General features: G+C 47.9%; 1 protein-coding gene across 1 annotated transcript in view; it reads right to left on the minus strand.

Moving 5' to 3' along the window:
- Positions 1-1712: 1712 nt before the first annotated feature.
- The window catches only part of Polr3B (RNA polymerase III subunit RpIII128), a 54224-nt gene continuing 37454 nt past the window's right edge, over positions 1713-18482 (minus strand). Inside the window, exons 6-7 of the mRNA XM_050181693.3 lie at positions 9439-9641; positions 1713-2701 (exon numbers count right to left, since the gene is read on the minus strand). Of these exons, the coding sequence (XP_050037650.2) occupies positions 9441-9641 (201 nt within the window). The 3' untranslated portion in view covers positions 1713-2701; positions 9439-9440. The remainder of the gene's footprint in view (positions 2702-9438; positions 9642-18482) is intronic.

The following is an 18482-nucleotide window of genomic DNA, read 5'->3' on the forward strand; positions in this document are numbered from 1 at the left end:
TTATTGGTGTCCAGGCTGCTGGCCTTGTCTTCTACAGAATTACTCAGTGACAACAGAAATGATACCTAAATATCCTCTTTACAACAAATATACGTCATCAAAGACAAATTCCTTTAATAAAGCAAAGCTTCCTCACCTTTGTATGCCTACTTTCCTAAAGCATTAGGCCACAATTGCACATATACTTCTACTGTGCTGTCGCCCACTACCTGTGAGATAATCCCCCGTGCTGATGATGATTTACATATTATGGCACATATCCACAATGGCGGTCTGGCCAAGATGCAGGGCAGAAATTGGCAAACAGAAGCAAACATAAGAGATGTCACAGTTGTCATCTATAGCATTTCATTAAGCGCTTGATGAAGCTTCGCTTGGTATAGATTCTAAAATGTGTGTTGGATCTGCACAATTTTTTTGTTTGAGCTTACAGGGGCTGGCATGAGAGCCATGATTTACAGCCACTTCATTTTTTTATTTATCCCCTGGAACATTATCTCAGAAAGATCTTCCCACATAGTTATCGCACTCCCCAAATTTGAACCAATATTCTGTGAAAAGAAGTGAAAGCATTATGCAAAAGATATGGCACTTTGATGTCATGACGTGTCTACCTCCTTTGTACCGAAACTGAAAATCATTCACCAAAATACGTATTACGTACTCGAGGACAACTTTCTGTGGCAATGAAAGGAAAGATACAATGGCGTACTTTCTGAAGCTCTGTTACTGCACCAAGTATTCTCGTAGCATTTGACAGCGCTTTGTTTCTTGGAACAGACAATGAATCAGCATAGCTTCCACATGTGACGGTTTCTCATTTGCCCAAATGTGGAAAAGTGGGTAAATAAGTCTAGTTTAACCCTTAGTGGTGTATATTGTTTTATGTTCCTGTTGTAAATAGGATGTTTATGTTTTATGTTCTATGGCGTCAACTAACATGAATGAGAATTTGCGACTATTTTTAGGAGTGCTCATACCTGCATACATTTTGCCTCCATAGCTTCCTCTTTCTTGCATTAGAAAATTGTCAACGACTATAGGGACAAACAAATACAATGAACGAGCGATTTTCCGGATGACCGCTTTTTCGGACATGCCCGATAATTCGGACGCCTTCGCGGCACCGCCATGTACCTCATAGAGTCAATCTATAAGAACATCCGAAATTTCTGACACAAAAACCCTTTGCCATCCGATTTTCTGGACTTTTTGCCGTCGCCGCCGCAAACCAGCGCTCTCGCACGCAGATTCGCTGGCAGCCGTAGCCACCACCACGGTAACGCTAGGCCTAGTTGTTTTGATGTTCGCTACCAAGCTTCTTGCTGTTCGGTGGTGTGCTTTTCATTGAAAGGCTTCGCCGCTATAAGCAATGGTGCCGACTCCGCCTTTGTGATCCTCGCCAATGGCTTCTAAGCTTCGGAAAGTACAACACGCTGCAAATACTGGTTCCAGAAAATTAGCTTCGCCTTAATACAGCTGTGTTACGCGGCGAAGCATACGTGAATAATTGCGGTTAAGCATACCAAGAATGGGAACGGGCAACTGTCACGGGACAGTCCCAATAAGTGTGCCGCCAGGCCTAGGAGCTAGCTTGGATGTGCCTGTGGAGATTTGAGCCCTTGGGGGCAGTAAAAGGCGCGCATTCATGTTTTTCGGACGCTTTTGTGGCCCTTAGGGAGTCCGAAAAATCGGATCTTGACTGTACACAGTACAAGATATAAATAATCATTTATTGACATCATCATCACATTTCTGCAACTGAAGGCACAAAATGCTCGCCAAGAACCCCAGATAATTGAAAAATCTTGCTTCCTTATATTACTTGGTGCAGGAACTGCTCGTAGCTGTTTTGATGAATTTCGACAAAAGTGACGGTAGAAAAAGAAATGGCACTGCATTATAGCATTTCAGCTGAGTGTACCTAATGTGCACTAATGTACGACATCTAAACCAGATAGCTGAAAACTAATCTGAATACGTCTTTCAGAAACAAACCAAAGGCCTTTCCAGAAATAAAGAAATATACTCTAATCTGTGTCTGCCTTACCTGAATGTGCAAACAATCTCTCAAACAAATGTGTCAGGTTACACAATTATAACAGCTGCGAGCTGTATGCACATTTGCACACTTATTACAAAACAAGAAATACTATATTTGCAGTACAACATCGTGACATTACAGTAGAAATTTACCCATATCCTTATCAATGACGAGCTCTCGTCTCTGAATTTCATCGACATAAAATCGCTTTTGCATGAACAGCTTCTCCTTTAACATCAATAGAAACGCAATCTACTCGTGGACAGCTGATGCAAAATGTAAATTACAGTGGGGACATTTTCCTGTTAAGAGGTACCTCCTCATTCGTCACACTTAACCTCCAAACCAGGCTCTCACACCACTCCCGTCCCGTAAAATATGCCATGCAACAGCTCTCATCAACGAGACATGCGTTGCAGTGAGCCAACGTAGACGGCCATCTCTCGCATATTCAAGTCTTGCCAGCCTGGATAACAACAACCTTTTTTGCAAGGTCCAGTCAGTATCCTTGACTGAAGATACAAGCGTGGGTGGAGTTCATTGAACCTGGCAGTGAACGACCAGTGGTGGCGATGCGTTCAGGCTGTCAGTGGCATGACAGTCGGCTGATTCCTTCCTGATGGAAACTTGAACAGATGACGGTAACCGATGAGGGTCCTGCAAAAAGTCACAGGTGGTGTGCGTACACCACAAGTCATTTGGTCTGTATGCAAAGTGACTGCCAAGTATTACAGAAAACCACTGCTTAGAATATCGCACATTACGATGCTTTCACTTTTGTCATGATGTAGTGATTGTAATGGAAGAGACAAGCCACAAGTGTTACTGAATAATGAATCTAACACCTTATTGTGCAGACTTGTGCCCAGAAAGCAAGGCAAGGAAATCAAGCGTTAATTGTGGTGAGCATGGTTGGCAGTCATCCAATCTAATTACACAGCTCAAGTCGCTCCAGCATTTCCACACATATTCTAGAGCAATTGCTGGTGCTCACATAGATAACATGTGACATCATTACAGCATGGGCAACACTAACTAGACTGTGTTGCTGTTATTTTAGCAACAGTGTTAACAAAGTTTCAGATAAAATGTGCATGTATTGCTGCTATGTTATGTGCGAGTCAAATGCTAGTACCAGCAAACAGGTGTACATGGAGTGTTTTTTGTTATAATTAACAGAATTTTCAAGAATCACCCATGACATGCAGCCCAATCAAACTTCCTGAGCTAAACCAGCATTCCCAAAGTTTGTGATGAAATGCATTGGTGTTCAGGTAACTTCCGAGCTGCAATGCATAAAAAAGTGTCTTGTTAAAGTATGTGCAACAACAATGTTGTTTAACAGCAAGTGTGACTGCACTTATATAAAAACTGGTGCTAGCTTCAAAATTTGTTTCAAGTCTATGTGCCTTGGCAATCACTGGCTCCAATATGTGCATTGAAATATGTGAACTAAAGTTATTAGTTGAAAAGCTAATTAGTGAAAAATTTTAATGAGTCAATTATGTGTACTGAGTCCCAGTGTATGTAATCCATACATTTTCAATTATTCCAGCGCATTAAGTAAGTTTACGCTCAATTATGTGTACTGATTCCCAGTGTATGTAATCTATACGTTTTCAATTATTCCAGCGCATTAAGTAAGTTTACGCTAAATGCCAAAGGTGTTCTTTAAAAGATCTGTTAAGGTTAAAATAAAACAAACACCCAGTATAGCCCTTGTATACTGACCAACAAAGTAGTTAGAGAATGTGCACCCCTATTCTGCAAATAAAAACATTAAATCCTTTATATACAATAATGTCAGCTTATAGGTACACGAAAATTAAACAATTCTCTTAATGAAATCACACATTACATTCAAACAGATTCTTTGATTTAACTGATTTTCTTTGATTTAACCATTTGATACGTGCCACTGTGTGTACGTCTATTCTTGGCCAATCCTCCAGAATGGGTACGGTACGTACCACTGTTGCACAGGAGGAACATAAACAATAAATGTAGCCTTCATCCTCGTGACATCGCTGCATAGACGTCTCACAATGTGCATCCACCTTATTTGCTGCTTCCATTTCGGCATAACAGAATTCTATTCATGGCCAATCCTCCAGAATGGGTACATGCCATTGTTGCACAGGAGGAACACAAACATAGAATGTATCCAGATAAGTGTTGTACTTCTCTGTGCATGCACCTGTCATCACCATTCTTCCCTCAACAAGAATCATACAGAGCCTTTGTCCTCATGACATCGCTGCAGAGACGTCTCACAACATGTATCCACCTTATTTGGCGCTTCCACTTTGGCATAGCTTGTGAGCGGTGTACAGTGCGCTCCGTTTATAGTGATACCACATATAACAATATATTGGTTATAGCGATGAGCCGACTTAAGAGTGTCAACTTATACATTAGGACTATGAGAAAAAAGACGCATATTGGATATAATAATCAAAATTTTGCCTTCTGGCTGGCGTTTTCCATGCAGAATAATCGTGAAATTTGTATTCCTAAATTACGCTTAAACAAACGATGCCGAAACAGAGCGATACGATTCCCTACGCGAGTTCGTATCTGCTGCTATTAGCCACGCAGCATGTCCCACCTGCGCACCGATTGCGAAAGCGAAAGCCATGGAGAGCACTGCTAGTTGGCACAGCAAGCCACAAGATGCCGCCAGCTGCCTCGCATTGCCCACGATCGAGATATGCATGATGCGAGGGGAAAAAAATGTGAGAAGCAAAGCAGCATCCGCCGTTTGCCACTTTCTCAGCAAGTGTGGAAATTCACTGTGGAAGCAGCAGCGGACAGCCCGATTGACAGAAGACAGCGATGACAAAGCGCAATGTTGTATCACTTGAGAAGAAGCTGCAAATTTCGCAAGGCTCAAAGAAGTACGAGCTCATGCAGGGATGCCACGATCATGACAGCTGCAACCAGGGGCCATGCTGATCAACGGAAAAGGCGGGCTTTGTGCGCTGGAACGAACCCCCCCCCTTGATAGTGAAACCAATACGATGGAATCCGCTGACACCAAACTCTAGGAGCATGTGTCGCTACTGACGATGAAACAGGTGGTGCTTCAATGGAGGAGTTTCTGAGTGCAGATAGTTACGATAGAGATCTCTGACAGAGCGATCATAGTCACGAGAGACGGCGGCGTTGTGCGATGGGGGCGACGAGATTGACAATGACTCGTCTTTGACACCAATCCAGATGTTCACACGAATGCACTGTCATCAACCAAGTCGCTCATTGATTTCACGCACGCTAAATTATTGCTGCTAGTGTTCGTGCAGCAGCTGGCCACTGCCAATGTGAACCTGAAGCTACCACGAAAACAAGTCTGGATTACTCACTATTTCAGTGTGCCTCATGCTTGATGCGCTGTTTAGAGGTACAGTAAAACTTCATTAAAGCGTACCTGCTTAAACTAGTTTCTTTTTAAAAGCAGTAAACCCGACTCAGCGGCCATTGAACATAATGCATTTTGTATCCGCATAAGCCGTACCAGCTTATTGCGTACGTATCGGTTAAAAAGTGGTGTTCTCACTTTTCGTCGCGTGATCACAGTGGTACATCGTCCCAATCGGGCGCCCAGCAGAACAACAAGTCTCAGAGATCCGAACAACAGCCTGCAAGCGCAAATGTGGAGGGCGCTTCAAAGGGTGAAGCCACATCAACATCAACATCATTTCAGCACCATGCCAGAGAGCGTTCTCTATTTTCCACAAGAGGGCAAGGATTCGCGTCATGCCGAAGCTTGGACAAAAACACCGTGTACTTAGCATACAAGAAAAAAATGGACATCGTTCGTGCTATCAAACGTGGCACGAAGAAGTCAGCGCTGGCATGAGAGAGGGATCTACCTTTAACTATGGTGTGTGGCATCTGGAATGCGAAGGAAAAGTTGCTCTGCAGTGCTGCTGCGACCGCAAAAAGATGTCACCTACGACGTTCGACTTTTCCTGATGTGGAGGAGGTGCTGGTGAAGTGAAAAGCAATGCGGTTGAAAAACTTGCCTGTTAGCGGACCCCTACTTGTAGAGAAGGTCCTGGTTTTTGCTTTGCAGATGAACCACGACGACTTGGTATGCAGCAATGACTGGCTGGCGAGGTTTAAGGTGAGGTACGGCGTAAACACAAGAACCGTTTCAGGAGAAGGTGCCGCTGGCGACGTGGATGGCACTGAACAATGACAAAATGGTCAGCTGAGGCACATCTTGACGAACTACACGCCCGACGATATTTGCAACATAGATGAGTCTGCCCTAGTCTTCAAGCTGATGCCAAACAAGACGCCTGCGTTTAAAGATGAGACATGCACCGGCGGCAAGCATGCCAAAGACACGATTTCAGTTGCGTTCAGAGTGAACATGTCAGGAACTGAAAAACTTCCACTTCTCGTGATTTGGCAGTCAGCCAAGCTGAGATGTTTCAGAGGCGTCCGACTGCTGTCTGGACTTGTCTACCACAGCAACACGAAAGCACGGATGACTTCAAAACTTTTTGAAGAGTACATGCTTCTCATTGACCGCCGTTTTGCGGCGAAGAACAGAAAAATTATCTTGGATAATGCGTCGGCGCATGTCGCACTTGATAACCTTGCGGCTGTGAAGTTGGCATTTCTGCCTCCTAACACCACAACCTTTGCAAAGCCCCTGGACCAAGGTGTCATTCGGAGTGTGAAACAGCTCTACAAAAAAAAATCTGCTGCGCAGAATTCTTCTGGCCCTTGAGTGCGGCAAGGTTTTTTCAATTCACCTGCTGGAATACTTGTGGTGGCATGCTGAATCGGTGACAGTGCAGAACTACTTGAAGCGCGCTTGCTTCACGGTGTGTGCGGGTGACGCAGAGGATGCTAGTGACACCATCTACCGGTCTTCTGACGCCGTCAACCAAGCTTGCAAAACCCTGCTCGCTGAAGTGCTGGAGTGGCACGGTGTTACAGAAGGCATTTCCTTCACTGACTTCAGAGGCAACGATAGCAAAGTTCAGACTTCTCCGGACATGTCCGACGAAGCTATAGTTGCCTCTGTTGTTGCCAAAGTGTTGCCTAACGACAGCGATGAGGACAACACGGAAAGCAACAGCACGGGCGATTCAGGCCCGACAGTGGCAGAAGCTGCACGTTATGTCAGCCTCATGCGGGTGTTTGCCGAGAAGAGGGGGCTGGTGGAAAAGCTGGCTCGCAGCTTAAGTGAGCTTGAGTTAGCTGTCGTCACTGCTAGGCCGCCGCGGCATCAAACAAAAAGTTTTTTGCCCTTTCATCACACTCTCTCCGAGTTTAATTTTTCACAGGTAAGTGGGCGATCTCATGCTATTTTGGTTAATCAGTACTACTGTTTAGCATGCACTTTTTTCAAGCCACGGCCAACAACGGTTTAACAAGGTTTCACTGTATACAGTAGAACCCCGCTGTTACGTTCCTCACTGCTGCGTTTTCCCGGCTGCTACGTCGTTTTCATCCGGTCCCGGCATAGCTTTCATAGGATCCAATGTATAAGGAACCCCGCTGTCACGTAGTAGCTGTGAAAACGTTCCCGCATGATACGTCGCAACTTAGCACCCCGAACCCGCCTGGGCTAAAGTAGGCAACGCACTCCAACCGCCATTTTGGCTTTTGACGAGTTTTGGCTGGGCTTGGCTATGGAACTGGCTGCAAGAAGCCGCACGCCAGTTCGAGAGGCCGCATAAGGCCGCCACTAAGTGGCCATTCGTGAAAAATGCTCTTACTATCATCACTGTGATTACGGTCACCGCATGGTTGTTGGACGGGTCGACTCACGCAGGAAGGAAACTCAGGAGAGGCCCTGACGTCACTCTTTGTGAAGCTAAAGTGAAACCGGAAGTTGGCGTTGCTCGTGGCGTTGCTCCGCCTATCGGGCCTGCTCTCCTCTCTTGTTTACGTTTCTCCCACGCCGCGCTGCGTGCAACCGGGCTGCTCGGACGCGCGCGCTCCGCAGCAATACTAAACAATCGTTAGCACGTTAGCATGATTACACCAAAGAGGGCAAGATTTCCCGCGGATATTCGTTTGTCCATTGCCATTGCCGTGGCGCGGTGACGAGGAGGAGCACGAGCCGCATGATGCCGGGGAGTTGCCAAATCCTAGCTTTGGAGAAGCCGTCGCGGCTCTGGACCTCCTCCGCAGGTACGTCGCACCTCACAGCGACGCTGACAGCAATGCGGCCTTCCAGGGTATTGAGAAACATGTGGCAATTTCTAGCGAGCGAAAGAAACGGCAAGCCACCATTCCAGACTTAAAGCTTTAAGTCCTAAGCCCACTCTGTGGAAATAAATTGTCTATAGTTGAAGCTGCACTTTTTTCATTCATTTTCAGAGCTTTCCTCACTGTTGTGTTTTCCCGGCTGTTACGTTTTTTTTCCCCGGTCCGGTGAAAAACGTATGAACGGGGTTCCACTGTAGATAAACGTTTTATTTTTCACAGCCTGCTTTATACATCAATTTTTTAGTGCAAATGGCAAATTTGGTTTCAGGCCTCAAAGGTATGTTCAGCAGCCTCTTTTTATGGCAGTCCAGAAATAGTGATGATCGGTTATAACAATTGGATTTTTGTTCTTCTTGGTATCATTATATGTGGACTGCAAGTGGTGCACAGACATAAAAATTGCATGAGATTACAATTCGGACACTTGCCGTCAATAAACAAACATTGCTTGAGGTTGCACCCCCCCACCCCCCCTGCATAGGATCAAAATAAACACAACTTTAGTTGTTATAAGATTTAATACACACCACTTGACTGAAGCTTCGCTTCACACGGATTTCAATGGTGTATTGAATTTGCAAAATCTTTTTTTATACTCTGCACACAACTTTTAAGGAAAATATGCAGGCTTTACAAACTATAGTTTACTTTTAGAAGCAGCACACAAACAGCAGCAAACTTGAAACAGAAAACTGACAAGCAACACTTGTAAGATCATGACGACTGCTTCAGTGACTTCACTGTTGCCTATTTCACCTCCTTCAAGATCTTCTCTGAACAAACTTGCTTAAACAGGTACCTGTATGGTGCCCTTTCACAGCCAGAAGACTTCCAAGAGTGTGGTTGGAAACCAACGAACAATAAGTTTTTGCACGCACAGTTCCCTTTCTCACCAAATTTGACAACACCATCACAAAATCGTAGAACGACCCAGAATTCGTAAACATTATGTAAAATTTGGGATAATTGGCAGGTGCAGAACTGTTCATTTGGAATGAACTATTCCAGCAGTGTTATGTCAATCAGCTGTACAAAGATCCAAGCACTTGGCTTCAATATCTGTAGAAATGAAAGAGTGCGAATAGGGCATTGGGGGACACCTCGTATATTTGGGAACTCCCTCGGGCTTTGCATGTTGCCCTGGGCATACAATTACCTACCATCAATGCTTGGTGGAGGCGAAGCTGCGGTTACTGCAGTGGCTCGTGAGCTCCAGCCGCGGGATGATGTTCATGGAGAGCAGCTCCTGGAAGAGTAGCTTGCAGGCGTACGGGATGCGCAGGGTCGCGATGGCACTCGACGAGCGGCAGAAGTGGCACCAATGCGAGTAGCCCAGCAGGCCGCACGTTCGGCAGACGTCCACCTGCACGACACGGGGGAGCTTGAACAAAACAGTTTGCCTGCGCTAAAAGCAAGAACTGAAACACGAACAGCAGAGTGTGTGCCCGAAGCATAGCTGAAAGCACAGTGTGCGCCACTGGCCAGTCATTACAAGAGACAGGTGCGCGCATAAACTGCTTTGCCCGACAGATGCTCTTTGGAAACAAAGCTGAGCCCAAATACAATGAACCCGGACAAGGTGAATTATTTTCTATATCGAAAACGTGAAAGTTACTCAGCGATACTCATGTAAAACAAACTCCCTCGTACCAAACTGGACATTGGATGTGTTGGACTCAATCGAGCCTGCAATCATGCTATAAAGTGAAGTGGACTCACGCAACACTACACAATCTTGTGGATCGAGAACACCCTTCTTGTGGCACCAAGTTCAAGGTACAAGCAAAGCTTGCTGCCTACTATGCATAGTTTTCTTATTAATAAACAAACTCCTTGCTGACTTCCTTTTTCTGCTGGAGATAACCAATCTGAATACAGCATAATGAAAAAAATCACAGAAGTTCCATTAAGTTCATTATAAAAAAAAAAAAGAGTTTGGCCATATCAAATTATCTAATAACATCAAACTTTCTTTTTGCTCACAGGCGTGCAAGTCAGTCTGACTGCAGTCAACAATGACAACCATCATGGCACGGTAATCAGCGGCATGATGGTGATGGTGTCGGAGGAGGACACAGCAAAACTAGCTTTAAGGTCCTCACCTTTTGAGGGTCACGAACACACATGTAAAGTAGTGGAAACAAATAACAAGTAGGTACGGCTGTACATGTACAGGGGCGACCGAATGTTTAAAAAAACATAGCTTTCCAGAACGAAGTGCCACATACCATAGCTCCGGAGGTGCTGCAAACTTCCCTTACTTCTAGAGAAATTCTTATGGCGCTACCACCCCTTGGCTTCTGTGAAGACAAACTCTATCGTGACTACCACTGCGGTAGTTTGGGAGTAGAGTCGAACGCACCTATTACAATATTTAACTGCCATGAAAACTCCATTGTTATAACCGATAATTGTTATAACTGAGTTGCATGAAAAAAAATCAAAATAGGGGGATCAAATAGGGGCACAACTGTTTTAAAAAATCAATGATGGTGGGGAGGCCAGTGCCCTTCGCCGCCACCTTCATTCATCCGGCTGCTGATCGTGTTCATTCATCCGGCTGCTGATCGTGTTCATTCGTTTGTTTAACTCTGCCTCCTGTGTGCTCCAATCGTGTGTAACAAACTGTGGCTGTCGGCGTTCAACAATGGCACTACTATAACGACTGCAAAGAGGGGTCACAAGCAGCAAGCGATGTGTGAGCTCCGCTGAGGCAGCGCGTTTTGGTGATCCCAACAGAGGCCTTTTAAAAATGCGAGAAGGTTGCCACGGTGGCCTGTCAGCCTGAGAAATCCAGAACAAACACTGAGGCGTGATCGCCACAAGCATCTCGCCACCAACGTACTTCTCACTGGCTTGCCCAAGAAAACCCAATGTCCGTCGACCTTCCTTGCTTAATGTGAAGCTAGCCCACATCCTTCTCCAAGGCATCCAGGTGCTCCACGTAGTGCAGCGAAAGGTTCCTTGTGAAAACAAAGCCCGGAGGGACTGAACCATCTGCCGGGCCACCGGTGAGGACAAAGTTGAGGCTGCCTGCCCTATGGCGTCATCGTTGCCGTCGTCACCACCGCTATTCGGTGCAAGCACGTTTGCGACGATCTCCTCATCAGTTAGAAGTACTTACTTTCCAAATCTATAGCAGTACCAGAGGTAGAACAACCTAAAACTAAATTACTAAATTAGTAACTGTTTTCGCAATAATATTGGTGCCTTAGTCTTCCTCGAGCATTAATCTATCACTTTAGGTGGACTTACTATTTGCCTTTAGTGTCCCCTTTGGGTGAAGCCAACTACGCTTTCACATGCACTCCGCCTTCTGCAGCTGATAGCGCCACTCGCACCGTGACGGCGCTACCATGAAAAGCGCTGGCAGCTGGGAGCAAATGCTTCGTCTGTCTGTCGCTCCAACGGGTCGCTGAAACTTTTTTATGCAACCTCCAATACAAAACGCGTGGTAAAATAGCTTATATGATGCCACGCCATCTTGGCATGCCCACTCTTTGCACACGTGGTAGATTATGTTAAAACAAGGGACGCGGATGTATATGCACTCTGCCGCTCTTACAGCCATGCACAGCTATGGCTGAGATGCATGCCAGAAAGCGCGACGCGCCCCAACTTAGCCCCCCCCCCCCCCCCTCTGTCCCTCGTGCGCACTTGATCGCATTATTGCAAGCTTGTTCCCTTCCCCCTCTTTCCCTTTGCAGGCAAGGGAAGGTGGCACTCGAGAAGCCGCCATCTTTCTTGTCTTGCCCTCACACACTTTCTCTCGTACCTAAAGCACAAAGTGTGTGGGGCGCAATAGGATCAAATTACATTTGGAGTTTATATGGAACATGATGCAGCTACACTTCAGCGGTCGCTCTTGTAGCACCGCGAGCTATTTGAGAGGTGCGTTTGCAAGCAACCGCTTATAATTCAACCATTTAACCATCTGCGCCATCGGAAGTTCCCATTTATTGTCTTGGCATGCAGCAGAAGCGAAATTTCTTTATAATGAAATCACATACAAACACACCTCGTTAAATTGAGGTTCTAAATACATGGTGTTCTATGGACAAGAGGTTATGAAAAGTTAAATACTTTGTTAAATTGAGAATTTCGTGATATTGACATGTGTACTTGTTTATCTTTATTTGGAGACCACATTTCGCCGCCTAACAAATGTTATCGCACAGCACCAGGCGCGCCTGGATGTATCGGAAGTTTCTGGAATGTTATCGATGGCTCCATCCGCTGTCTGTCACCAAACATTGTGTAATCTGATTGCTTGTATGCGCGATGCGAATCATGTAGAACATTGTGGAAGACACGTGGGTCCCAGTTATTACTCTGGAACATTCAACGACTGATGTATAAAAGCCGACGCATTTGACCCACTGATCAGATTTTCAGCGATTGCCGAGTGTATTCGCCGCTATCATTGTTCTTTGAGTGTAGCCTGCTTTTGAGGGCACAAGTTCGCCCAATAAAATGCTAGTTTCATTAATCACAGTTATGCTGCCTTCTTCACCGTCACTACTACATGACATCTGGTGGAAGTGCTTTACGTTCCTGTATCGAATGGCGCCAACAAGCTGTAATCCAAGCCGGGACCGCAAAGACAACACTAACACCATCCCTGAACATCAAGCAAGCCGCCGGCTACAGCAGCTGCTCCCGGAACATGGACTTTTACCAGAGACGACCAAGAAGATCGTCCAGAGATGACCAAGAAGACAGCCCTAATGGCAGCCGCAGTAGCCCCAATAGTTCTGCAGCAGTCCAGGGAGCCACCGACGTTCTGCAGTTCCACATTTGAGGATCCGGGAAGCTGGCTGGAGACGCATGAGAGGGTTGCTATATTTAACAGCTGGAACAGCGACGACAAGCTGCAACATGTCTATTTCGCAATGGAAGATGTGGCCAGGACGTGGTTCGAGAATCGAGAAGCCACCTTAACGATGTGGGACCTGTTCCAAACCGGCTTCCTGCAAACATCCACAAGCGTTGTGTGTAAAAAGCACACCCAAGTGCTGCTGGAAACCCGAGTACAGCTTCCCAATGAGACCATAGCGATCCTCACGGAGGAGATGGCCCGTCTTTTCCGGCACACCGACCCTGAAATGTCGGAGGAGAAGAAAGTCCGCTTCCTGATGCGGGGCATCAAGCAAGAACTTTTTGCCAGAGTGATTCGCAACCCGCCGAAGACCGCAGCTGAGTTTTATGCAGAGGCATCCTGGTGCTCACCAGGATGCCTCATCAGGATAACCGCCGGGTGCTCACGCTGCAGTACACCATCCAAGGACTGCGTTCCGAAAGCCTTCAAGAGACCATCAGGGCAGGGCCACTGTGCGCGAAGAACTGCACAAGGCCTTGCTTTCGTCGCAGCCTAAAGTGGCCTCGATCGCCGACATCGTGAAATATGAGGTTCAGCGATCGCTTGGAGTTCCTGAGATGCAACCTCAATTACCGTAGCCCGAGCCAAAAGCGATGACCAACGTTGTCATCGCACACCTTCAAGGTCCCCCTCCACGACCGCACCAGGGCCCTGTAATGACGCAAGTCCATTGTCCGCCACCGCCAGCATGCCCACCCATCGGCCAGGGCACCTATGCGAGGAAGATGGACATTTGGTGAGCCCCCGATCACCGCCCGCTCTGCTATCACTGCGGAGAAGCCGGCCGTGTGTACCACTGATACCCATACCGCGACTTGGGACTGAGAAGGTTCGCCGTCAATGCGCCGCGTCCATAGCGTGGGGAGCACCCACGTGACATCGCCGATTACCAAACCGCACTGAGTGGAACTCTCGATGACCGTCCCGTTCGCCGTCACCAGGCTGCTACCTGTCGCCGCAACAACGACCATACACTGGCCCAGCCCGGGGCCGGTCTGCGGGCCCATATCCGGAAAACTAAAAGCAGCAACTGATGGAGGTGCAGTTGCTGTTCATCGAACTGACGAAGATCCTCTGTTGCTGACGAAGATGCCGAAGAGACTACCTCGACAACGTAACAACGATGACACACCGCCGTTGCGACGAAGACTGGAAGCAAAGAATGTGACAATGAAAGACGACCTGACGACGCAACATTCTAGCCACAGGTCAACGCGATGCAGCCATGATGCGACACCAAGACCTAACTGTAATGCAAGACAAAGAACCACTGACCTCAAAGTGCTTCTCAACAGCCACGCAGTCACTGCCTTAGTAGACATAGGAGCCAATTACTCTATCATGAGTGGACCCATCGCCGCCCAGTTGGAGAAAGTTACGACTGCATGGGAAGGCCCTCAAATTCGAACGGCTGGAGGGCACCTCATAACGCCGACTGGAATCTGCACGGCAAGAATTACCGTTCATGACCGGACTTACCCGGCCTTATCCTCCAACTCGAGGATACTCCAGGAACTCGAGGATACAACTCCAGCTGTTCTCGAGACGTCATTCTCGGCGTGGACTTCCTGAACCAACACGGCGCAGTCACCAACCTGAAGTCGAAACTGATAATGCTGTCGGAAGATAAAGCGTTACCGCCAACAAGCTGTCGTAGCCACCACGCCTTGAGTGTGCTGGAAGATCAAGTGAGCACCCGCCGCACCCCAGCATTATTATTTACCGTCGGCACAGAAACACCCGCTGATGTAGAAGGCATCATCGAGGGTGACCAACACCTACTACTCGACCGTGAAATTTGTGTCGCGAGAGGGATCGCTGGACTGCACGGAGGAAAAACGAAGGTGTTTCTGACAGACTTCAGCCAGGAGTTCAAGCATGTCAACAAAGGCACGACAATCACGTACTTCGAGGAAATTGTGGAAACCAGCAATGCGTTTGTCCTCTCCGTTTCTGCAGCATCTAGCCTGACGACCATAGTTACCGAACCAGACTTCGACATAAATCCAAGTCTCCCCATGAGTAAGCAGCAACAGATCAGAAGTCTTCACCGACGATACAAAGAGTGTTTTTCGACGTCATCGAGGATTCGACAAACACTAGTCACAAAGCATCGCATATTAACTGAAGTGTGCGCTCGACCACTCCGCCAGTGCCCTTACCGAGTCTCGACGCGAGAATGTGAAGCTATTAGACAACAAGTCGACGAAATGCTGCGCGACAGCATCATCCAGCCATCAAAAAGCCATGGGCATCTCCTGTAGTCTTGGTGAAGAAAAAGCACGGAACCCTGCGTTTCTGCGACGGTTATCGTCGACTGACCAAGATCACGAAGAAGGGCATATAGCCCCTCCCATGGATAGACCACGCATTGGATCGCCTCTGCAACGCCAAATACTTCTCATCGATGGACCTCAAGTCTGGCTACTGGCAAAATAGAAGTCGGCGAGAAAGATCGCGAAAAGACCACCTTCATCACGCCAGACAGCCTTTACGAGTTCAAGGTCATGCCATTCGGACTGTGCTCGGCGCCTGCAACATTTTAGCGCGTCATGGACACGGTGTTAGCAGGATTGAAGTGGCAGATGTATCTTGTTTACTTGGATGACGTCGTCGTCTTCGCTGGAAATTTCTACGATCACCTTAGGCGGCTTGCGACAGTACTACAGGCTATCAAGTCATCAGGCCTAACTCTGAAGCTGGAAAAGCGCCGCTTCGCTTACTATGAGCTTCTGTTTCTAGGCCACGTCATCAGCAAATCTGGAGTCCACCCCGACCCGTAGAAGACAGCTGCCATCGCAAAGTTCCCGCAGCCCATCGACAAGAAGGCAGTACGTAGATTCCTTGGAATGTGTGCCTACTACAGGCCCTTTGTCAAGGACGTTTCACACATCGCGGAGGCGCTAACACATCCAACCAAATGCGATGGTCGAGTTCAAGTGGGAAATGCCGCAGGCCGACGCATTTCAAGAATTCAAACGAAGCGTGCAGTTGCCGCTGGTACTTGAAAACTTCGACGAGGACGCCGATACTGAAATCCACACTGACGCCAGTAGCCTAGGCCTCGGTGTCGTCCTAGTCCAGAGGAAATACAGACTTAAACGGGTGATATCTTATGCCAGCCGGTCGCTGTCAAAAGCGGAAGGCAATTATTCTACGCTGAAAAGGAATGCCTCGCCATCATTTTGGCTACAGCGAAATTCCGCCCTTACCTATATGGCAGGCCATTCAAAGTCGCCAGCGACAATCACGCATTATGTTGGCTAGTTAACTTACAAGAACCCTTCAGGATGGCTGGCGCGGTGGAGCCTCAGACTGCAAGAATATGACGCCACGGTAATCTACAAGTCCGACGAAAACACCCTGACGCCGACTGCCTATCACGCACCACCATCGATCCCCCGCCGCAAGACGATGAGGACGACGACGCCTTTCTTGGAAGAATAAGCGCAGAAGACTTCGCTAAACAGCAACGAGCAGACCCGGAGCTAAAAGGCCGCATCAAGTATTTGGAAGGGAACACCGACGTTGTCGCTAGGGCATTTAAGTGCGGATTGTATTCATTCAAGCTACAAAACAACATGCTCGTGAAGAAGAACTTCTCACCAGTCCGCGCCAACTACCTTCTTGTTGTTCCGTCAGCGCTGCGTCCAGAAGTACTGCATGCCCTACATGATGATCCAACGGCTGGGCACCTCAGATTCTCCCACACGTTGTCGAGGATACAGGAAAGGTATTACTGGCCGCATCTGACCACCGACGCCGCCCGTTACGTCAAGACATGCCGAGACTGTCAGCAACGCAAGACACCACCGACAAGGCCAGCCGGATTACTACAGCCGATCGAGCCTCCTTGCCGACCATTTCAGCTGATCGGGATGGATTTCTTGGGACCATTTCCGACATCAACATCCGGAAATAGGTGGATCGTCGTGGTGACAGACTATTTCACCCACTTCGCTTAAACTAAAGCTCTACCGAAAGGCAGTGCAGCCAAAGTGGTGAAATTTTTCGTCAAATACATCCTGCTGCGACATGGTGCCCCAGAAGTTCTCATCACCGACAGAGGAACAGCCTTTACAGCAGAGCTCACCCAAGCCATTCTGCAATACAGCCATACAAGCCACAGGAGGACAACTGCCTACCACCCGCAGACGAATGGTCTCACGGGGCGCTTGAACAAGACCCTCGCCAACATGCTAGCAATGTACGTCGACGCGGAGCACAAGATGTGGGACGCGGTCCTGCCGTACGTAACCTTTGCTCACAACACGACGGTGCAAAAAACAACACAGATCACGCCGTTTAAGCTGGTTTACGGCAGGGACCCGATGACGATGCTAGACGCCATGCTGCCGCACGTCACTGATGAAGAGAATCTTGACGTCACTACCTATCTCCAGCGCGCCGAAGAAGCCCGACAGCTTGCCGGCCTACAGATCAGAAACCAGCAGCGTACCAACAGCCGACACTAAACCTCCGACGATGCTAGGTCGAATAGCAGCCCGGCGACCGTGTTTGGGTTTGGACCCCAATACGCCGACAAGGACTTAGTGAGAAACTATTGCAACGCTATTTCAGACCCTACAAGATCATCCAACGTATTGGTGCACTAGACTATGAGGTCGTGCCAGACGGCATTTCGCATTCACAGCGGCGCCACGCACGGTCTGAAGTGGTCCATGTGGTACGTCTTAAGCCCTTTTATGCACGCTCACAAACTTCCTGACTTTGTTGCTTCATTGCTACGGGTGTTTTTGTTTATTACTTTCATTTGTTTGCAGCATCGGGCCAACTTCGCTCCAAGCGCCAACTTCGCTCAGCCCACTCGTGGCCTCCGAGATTGCACGGATGTCAGTGTGATCTTCCGAGGCCACCCCAAGCTGCTAGCTCATGCGGCGCATGGCAGGAAGAGGGAGAAGTGAATGCATGACCTGGGCGTGAACCCCGAGATTGCGCCTGGAGGTCTCTGAAGCCAGGCCCAGCCGCAGCTGCGTGCACGGCGCACTGTAGAGAAAGAGAGAATTGAATACACTAATTTTTTACACAGCTGCACCTAGCCACACAGCATGGCACAACTTCTGGGTGACCCCTGAGATTGTGCTGGGGAGATTTCGGAGGCCATGCTCCACTGCACATGCGTGCGGGGTGTCCAGAAGTGAATGATCTTTCGCACCACCATACGTAGCCGCATAGCCGCACAGCATGGCGTGGCTCACGCAGACAGGCATGCGCAAAAGAGAGGTCAGTGGGACATTGAGCTGATGCTTATGCACAGGTGTGAAGCTACACAGGGCAGTGAAAAAGACCAGTGTTGCTCGATGA

This window comes from Dermacentor andersoni, chromosome 7 (assembly GCF_023375885.2).
Source record: "Dermacentor andersoni chromosome 7, qqDerAnde1_hic_scaffold, whole genome shotgun sequence".
In the NCBI taxonomy this organism is placed as follows: domain Eukaryota; kingdom Metazoa; phylum Arthropoda; class Arachnida; order Ixodida; family Ixodidae; genus Dermacentor; species Dermacentor andersoni.